This window comes from Macrobrachium nipponense, chromosome 26, assembly GCF_015104395.2.
Source record: "Macrobrachium nipponense isolate FS-2020 chromosome 26, ASM1510439v2, whole genome shotgun sequence".
Lineage (NCBI taxonomy): Eukaryota > Metazoa > Arthropoda > Malacostraca > Decapoda > Palaemonidae > Macrobrachium > Macrobrachium nipponense.
In genome coordinates this window covers 40,570,569-40,579,289 of record NC_087215.1, presented here as the reverse complement: position 1 = coordinate 40,579,289, position 8,721 = coordinate 40,570,569, and the positions used below count along the sequence as shown (strand labels likewise).

Below are 8,721 nucleotides of genomic sequence, written 5' to 3'. Positions count from 1 at the left end.
ACTTTGGTATAGCTTAGTTGGTTTCTGGATGTTTGTCATGGGGATGCTTTCTGTTTGCGGTAACTTTGTTGTCATCTGGGTCTTCATGAACACCAAATCTCTCAGGACTCCATCCAATATGTTTGTTGTCAGTCTGGCCTTCTCCGATTTCATCATGATGTCATTCATGTTCCCTCCAACTTTGGTGAACTGTTACTATCAGATGTGGGCCTTCAGTGGCTTCTTCTGCGAAATCTACGCTGCCGTTGGTTCAGTGTGTGGATGCGCTTCTATATGGTCCATGGTTTTCATTACCCTCGATCGTTACAACGTCATTGTGAAGGGTATTGCAGCAAAGCCTTTAACAACCAACGGTGCTTTGATGAGGATTGTGTTTGCTTGGACTCAAACTATCATTTGGTGTGCTCTTCCATTGTTTGGAATCAACAGATATGTCCCTGAAGGCAACATGACTGCCTGTGGTACCGACTACCTCAGTGATGATCTGTGGGGCCATCTTTACCTGTATTTCTATGCTTTTGATTGCTATGTCCTTCCACTCTTCATCATCATTTATTGCTACACATTCATCTTGAAGGCTGTTGCCACTCACGAGAGACAGATGCGTGAACAGGCCAAGAAGATGGGGGTCAAGTCTCTGAGAAATGACCCAGAGGCCAAAAAGACATCTAATGAATGCCGCCTTGCTAAGGTTGCTCTCATGACTGTTTCACTGTGGTTCATGGCATGGACTCCTTACTTCGTAATCAATATGGTAGGGATGAACCATAAGCCTTTCATCACCCCTCTCTTCACCATCTGGGGTTCCGTTTTCGCCAAGGCCAATGCTGTGTACAACCCCATTGTTTATGCCATCAGTCATCCCAAGTACCGAGCTGCTATGGAGAAGAAACTGCCATGCCTTTCTTGCCAAACTGAGAGGGATGAGGACTCAGTTGTGTCTGAGAATGCATCAACCACTGAGACCAATGAGAAGTGCTGAATGTGTTATGGCAACAGACTGTAAACAGGACTTGACGCGAGACTGGACGAAATATAACTTATCCGTCGAAATATTGTACTGAATTTTCCTGAATAATTCCTCTGAATAAATCCTTTGCATTATTATATTCTTTTATTAGAATCTTTCATTTATAAGATTTATCTTCTTGTATCTATATCTTTCGCTGTATAAATGAAATGCTCGTGTATACAAATAAGCATATGCATGTATTTATACAGACACACACATATTGCAGGTGTATTAAATCAATTACGTGATGATATATACAGAGAAATCATTGACAATTTGCAGTTGGTGGTTTTTGAATGAGTACTGTAGAAAAAATATAAGATTTTGTTTATTGCCACTAAAATTATAAATAATAGTACTGTATTATTCATATATCTACAAAGCTAAGACAAAAAACGGATGAGCTTTGCTGACATACATATATACTATCAATAAATGCGGTAAGAGGGTAGTAATGGTATTATCAATCACAATGTCATCCCTTTTTCCGGATGTTAAATCCAGAATTCCTACCACATCCCATATGAAATACATAAATTATTTTTTCTAATAAAATTTTCATCAGTATATTGAAGCACAAGTAAACTTTCTGCTTGTTTTCTTGTAAAACACATACATCACAATGGTTCTTTGAAGACTTGATACTGATTGCTAGCTCATAAAAACAGTTTGTCTTCTATTTTTACATTAACAGGATTATTTACATTTGATCTTGTCATATGGGTTGCTCCTTTAGCTTCTTTATTAGCCTCTTATTTCCCTTGATACCCTATATGGACAGGGATCCTACATATTTCTATATTTTTTCCATTGTTATACAACTTCTGGAATAATAAGTTTATCTGTTGTACAATATTATTTTTGGGGTTGTAATGTTGTATGGCTTCTATGACACTTCTAGAGCCGCTAAAAATCACAAAATGATTACGTCTGGTTTCTTTAATTATTTTTTTGGCTAATGCAATTGCACACACTGTTCTAAATACTGAAGCATTATAAGGTAGAGAGAACTGATTCATTTTGTCTTGGGATAGTGCAACATATCCGACTCTGTATTGTGATTTAGATCTGTCTGTGTATATTGCACCATCCCGACCTTTTCGATGTATATAATCTATTGTTTGTCTATGGTATTATGGGGTACATGAGTAACATTTTGATAAACATTTTAAGTGTGTTCAAATTCTTATTTAATTCACAGCCAAGGAGGAGGTAATTTTACTGTTAAAGGCAATTATACCCATATATTGAGAGACTCAAACCATCCTCTAGCTCTAACAGGGAAAGGTGGAGATTGTTTATAAATTTAACTGTTAATTTAAATAACTTTATGGTTGGAGAATTACTTGTCCGGATTCTCAGACAGTGGTAGTTCACCACATTCGACTTGTAAAGATGAGACTGGTAATGATCTAAAGGCTCCTGAACATATTCTAAGGCATTCATTGTGAATTGAATTCAACATTTTCAGCATTGCGTCTGATCCTGAGCCATATATTTCGCTTCCATAATCAATGATAGTTAACACTGTTGCTTTATACAGTACAGTAAGGGTATGTCTATTAGCTCCCCAAGTAGTGTCCGATAGTTTTTAACCCTGAATAGGTGGAACGGGTCACACACAAACCGAGGAGTGTTTAAAAAAAAAAATTTTTTTCCATAAATCATCGTCTATCTCGAATCTGGGTGTGATCAACCTGCAAGAGGCCAGCAGAACACACACTACAAGCGTGTCAGAACCTGCGTTTGCCTTGCCTTTGTACTTCCCACTTTTCTGAGTAATTGTTTGTTTTGAACCTGTGTGGGATACAAAGGCAAAGTTATTAAGTAGTGATTTCCTATCTAACACTGTTGTCACTGGTATAGTTTTGTATTGTTGGAAACTGTGGGTAGATGGTGTGTACATTATGCATGCCATTGGTTGTGGCTGAGATGCCTTATATTGCCATTTGGTCAAATTTCCTTTGAATGCCAATTTCTCAGTTTATGCTTTTTTTTTTTGCATTTCTCATCAACAATGGCCAGTAGGCAGTATTCTCTGGGCATGGATGTCATCAACTTACTTATAATGGAATTAGAAAGTGATGTTGATAATAATTTAGAGGTTGCTGACACCTCTATGGCAAAAAGCTCAAGTTTGTGTAACAAAGGGTTGGAGGCGAGGCAGATGACCTTGAAATGATTACGAGACAAGAGGGGGAGAGAGGGGGTGGGAAGTGGTGGGTCTGTGACTTCTGGTGACAGATTACATCAGCTTATGTCAATAAATCATCGACACACTGTAGAGAGAGAGCGAGAGAGAGAGAGAGAGAATAACATTAATGATATGACAGTAAATTACATCTTAGTGTAGATATTTTTACATAATTCCGTTCTACGATAATATGAGTTTATTCTATAAAAAAAGATTAGCCACTTCCTATTTCATTTAGGTACCAAAACAAATCGTGAAATGTTGACAATTTTTTTGGCCAAAAAACTTACCTTTTTTTTCTCTTTTCTGATTTTGACCTCTATGGGTCTGACACCTTTTCTGGCAGTCACATATTGTAAATAGTAGTTTTAGGAAGGATTCCCTCAATTTTTGTGTATTTAGCATATTTTGTATTTTTTGTAAATATTTTCGTAAATTATTGTTTGTGAGAGAGAGAGAGAGAGAGAGAGAGAGAGAGAGAGAGAGAGAGAGAGAGAGAGAATATCATTTCTGATATAACAGTAAATTACATCTTAGTGCAGATCTTTTTACATAATTCCGTTCTAGGATAATATGAGTTTATTCTATGAAAAAATTAGCCACTTCCTATTTCATTTAGGTACCGAAGGAAAATTTGTGAAATTTTGACTTTTTTTTGGGGGGTGGGGCCAAAAAACTTAACTTTTTTTTCTCTTTTCAGATTTTGACCTCTATGGGTCCGACACCTTTTCTGTCAGTCACATATTGTAAATAGTAAAGTTAGGAAGTATTCCCACAATTAGCATATTTTGTATTTTTAGTAAATATTTTTGTAAATTATTTTTTGTATATGCTTATTTTTTAATGTATTTGTAATACATATTTAATTCGTAGATGGGTATGATTTATCTTTTCAGTAGTGTTTGGCAATGGGGAAATTGATTTTAGAAATTAAAATGTACAGCATAGCTACAGTTTTTTAATTTTCACAAATTTTTCTGGGCGCTCAGGTCGAGCTCAACCCCACACACCTTTAAAGGGGTACCAAAATAGCAAAACCTATTCAGGGTTTGAATTAGATTTAATGCTCTTTTACAGTTCAAGTGAGTATCAAATAATAATCCCAAAAATTTTGTTGTTTTGCCAATTGGTATACTATGGTTTCTGATTTTTCAATCTATTTCTTCACCTTTTTTCCACTTTTTATTTTTATAAACATTATTGCTTGAGTTTTATCTATGGAAAATTTAAAACTACAGATGAGAAACATCAATCTATTTTTTCATTATGCTTTCATTAATGATTCTTTCTGCATGTTTTATTCGAGATGCTGAATAATATATGGCAGAATCATCCGTATACAGGTTAAATAAAGGAAGCAGAGTGCCGCTGAGGGCGCTTACCTTGTGGAACACTATTTTCAAATGGAAATCTGCTTGACAATATAACATTACTTCTCTCCTGAAAATTCCGATATCTCTGAAAGTTTTGGATAAATCCATGTAAATATCCATGGATGCTGTTTTTAGATAAAGTTTTTAATATAACATACCTCCATGTAATATTGTATGCCTTTCAGTGTAAAAAAAGATGGCTATAGTTATTTGTTTTCATTCATATCCTCTATGTATAATGTGGTTTTCTAAGTTATAGAGAGAATCCTGTGTTGATCTGTTACATTATGACACAAATTGAGTTGGAGTAAAAAGGTTATTTTCTTGAATGTGCCATGTTATTCGAGGATTAATTTTACCATTTTCTCTAGTAATTTGCATAGGCAACTTGTTAAAGAAATTGGTATGTAATTATTTACATTACTGGGATCCTTTCCAGGTTTGGGAATAGGAATTATTATAACTTTACGCCATTCATCAGGAAATAAATTTCTAATCTACCAAAGGTGCTAAGCGGCAGATGATCTCAAAACAAATAATGTCACCTCCAGGAGCAGATTTATCGCTACTCAACAGAGTTATTCCAACTCTTCTATATTAAATTTTCTATTATGATATACATCTTCTATTGTTTCAAAGTTTATTGTTATTAATTATAGATTATTTTTCTTCATGCGGAAGAGCACATTTAAATTTTTATCACTACTTACATTTGCTAAGTTTTCTCCAGTTACTTTATTTATTTCTTTTGGATCAAGTATTCTTTTACCATCTTTTAATATGGCTTGTCTAGGGTTTAATATGGGTACCATTTATTTTCCTGAAATTTCCCATATTTTTTATAGGAGTATTATTAGAGATATCTGATACATATTTTCCCCATGAAATTATTCTTCTTTGAATTACTTCCTTTTTCAATATTGCAGATATTTTTTTGTATAGAGGTTTTTGATGTATCAGTTTCTAGTAATAATATTGCTATTTTTTGTAGATTTCCTTCTAATATTGGTAAAGTTTTTTTTTTAATTTTACTGAATTTTTTCATTTAAATTATCTAGTCATCTCCCTACCGAGCTTTTTTTTTTATACATATATTTATCAGTTCTGCTAGTTTTTCATAACACCATGAAGCTTTTTTTGGTAAGTTTTTGGTTTCGGTATTGCTTTACCAGCAGCATTTGTGATGAAATGAAAAAAAAAATATTAGTTTCATTATGGTCATGTAAATATTCAAATATGAGGATATTCTTAGTGTGCATTTCATATCGCTCCCAATCTGCTTTATAAATTTTATAGTGAGGGACATATTTTGCAGGATTACTTTGTAATAATGAAATTGATTTAGGGAAATGATCACTGCTGTGCAAGTCATCAACTGTACTCAAATCTAATCTGTCTACTATACTTGAGGTACTCAGAGTTGAGTCTACAGAGGAAAATGTTCCAGGTGTTTTTGAATAGTATGCTGTCTTCGTCATCATTTATATAGAACATGTCATTGAAATCCATAAACACTTCTATATTACTTTCTGTTCTATTTGAGTGCGTACAATAATAGTCCCGTATTGGGTTCTGAGCATTAATGTGGGTTCTTTGGTGTTAAGTAATTCTTTAAGTTTATCAGTGTCGTAATTTTTATTAAGCTGGTTGTATAAATTACGAATTATGTAATTATAGCTTTTTATTCGGGCGTTAATACCTTATATTTGCATGTCAGCGATTTTTACAGGTACTTTGTTATAACCTACTTTGATATGTACATAATGGAATTACCTTAATTTCTTTCATCTGGTCTAGGTGTAGATGCTAAGGTATATTTACCTATTGTCGATATTGCTTTGTTGACGTTATGAACATAATCTCATCGGTTCACATTCTTTTAGTAATCGTGGTATTTCTCCAATATGTAATCTGGTCTGTTGACCATTTATGTTCCATTGTACAATGCAGCTATTGAAAATATTATGTTATATCGGTCGAGTTTTGCTTTCTATATGTTTTTTTTTTATATCAACTTGGATTTTTGCCATTATTTACTCACGACATTCACTTGTTTTTCTTTATATATATTAAGTGCTCAATGCACATGCAACCTTTTCCATGCGTGCTCAATTCAGTTGTTTCTTTTTTTCTATATTTCATTACATTTCTTATAATGTTTGATAAACCATCTTCTGTCACAATTATGTTATTACAAATAAATATCTTGATACTCCTATATTAGGACCGAAATTCTCCCCTTTAAGAACATTGAGATGTTGAAATAGGCAGGTAATCCTGTAAGGATTACCTGCTTATTTCAATACAAAACTAAACATAAAGTGTAAGGCACTCTATGTTTAGTTATGCATGGGAGTTTGTGGCAGATGAGAGGGGTCAGAGCCCGTGAGAAACTTGACTCTCTCTACTACGGTGTCTACCTTCATCAATGAGCGTAGATTGTGAATCACAAGGTGACATCTCTTCTCAGGTTTCAGGCGAGGTGATTCACGAAGCCACTCTAATTCCGCCAAAAAATATAACACTAAAGAAAACCACCTCTGCGGGATATAATCTCAGAAAACCACTAACCACCAAAAACCATAAAACCACAATGAACCAGTACCACCGATGACTACCCCATTGGTTCCTAAAACAATAAATCATTGCCACCAAAAAATAAGTAATACCACAACATCGAACACTCATCCCGCTAATTACAACACCAAAGCACATTTATCAAAGATGTCAACCATTGTTGCCTCCAAGAGAGACCCCCAAGAATACCTCCAAAGTCCACGGTACTTTCCCACATGGTTTCACCCAAATTATCCCATCATTGCAACAATTACCTCAGCTGTTTACGCCGAAGCGCTCCAATTACACATAATAAGAATGATAGGAAAAGAATAGTAATGTTGAATAAGATTGTCAGAAGGAGAAACAAGATAGAAGGAAATATAAACCCTACGGATCTCTGTCTTCCACATTTCATCGTCCATATGTGAAACAGAGAGATAACAGAATGCATATCAGCGCGCAAATTTCTTAAAATTCTCCTGTCTTCTTAATTTTCGATATATGAGTTAATCTGGACAAACCTGTAAACATAATAAAAAAAAAAAAAGGATACTGAACACTTACGTCTTCATGAAAGGAACGTCACGAGATACTCTTAAACCCCGACGACCCTCTTGTAGGCGCAGTCGATCACCACGAATACCTAACTCCCCGGGAAATTACGATAACCACACCGTATTTATTACACACGTCGTATTAACACACTCCTTGAATCGCCACTGCCTTAGGAGGCTTCTCTGCAGACGGATTTGCTGACTCCAGTCCAAAACACATCCCAGCAAGAGAGTATCACCTGAATAACTTCTTTCTTCTAACATCTATATGATTTCCTAACTCCTGTGCACCCCGCCTCCCCCCACAGGCTCTCCAGAAACGTAGTCCATAGACCTGATTGCCCTTTACGACTGCCATCACTGTAACGGGGCCTAGTTTTGGCCTTCTCCCAAGAAAGACAACTTGGTAACATCGTCCTCAACGAACATCTGGCACCTACCTTAGAAAGAAAAGGCTGCAAGCGGCATCCCTGTTAATATTCTCAAAACCATGAAATCTTGGGCTAGACCAAACTCCAAGATAAAAAAAAAAATTGAATTTTTTTTTCCCCAAAAACTATCATGATAAAAAAAAAATTGAAATAATTGAAAACCCAACAAAAAATAACGTAAAGTATCTCAAATGACTACCACACCAGTTCACACATTAAGTCTTTATAGCTCACCTAGATATCACTATTTTCCCCAAACTCAGAAATGTAAATATGTCAGTAAAGTCAGAATTCCCATTTTGCGACATTGAATCCACCTGAGGGAAAAGAGACCATAACCTTCAGCAATCAAAAATAAAAATGGATGAGCATAGAATAATGGAATTAAAAATAAAAAATGTTTCTCTATACATGGGAGAAAAACGGATTAGAAATTCAATGTTTTTTCCATTGCACTTCGGCTTCTCTAAGGGCACCTGTAAGTTGATCAGTGTTCAACAAAAGCCTTGCAGCTTCCATCACTAAATAGTTTTTTTTTTTTTTTTACCTTATCTTGTGCGCCCCCTCGGGCTATCCTCACTGGTAACCACTAAAGAGC

At 35.1% G+C, this 8,721-nt stretch overlaps 1 protein-coding gene across 1 annotated transcript; it reads left to right on the top strand.

Annotated features, from left to right (window-relative positions):
• Window positions 1-7: 7 nt before the first annotated feature.
• On the top strand, window positions 8-1,052 carry LOC135200205 (rhodopsin-like). Its single transcript, XM_064228641.1, has one exon. It carries the CDS (start codon window positions 29-31, stop codon window positions 980-982), a length of 954 nt encoding a protein of 317 aa, XP_064084711.1. The 5' UTR covers window positions 8-28; the 3' UTR covers window positions 983-1,052.
• The last annotated feature ends 7,669 nt before the right edge of the window (window positions 1,053-8,721 follow it).

Excerpts from the sequence above, each read along its gene's own strand:
- LOC135200205 (XM_064228641.1), top strand. The coding sequence starts at position 29 with ATGTTTGTCATGGGGATGCTTTCTGTTTGCGGTAACTTTGTTGTCATC.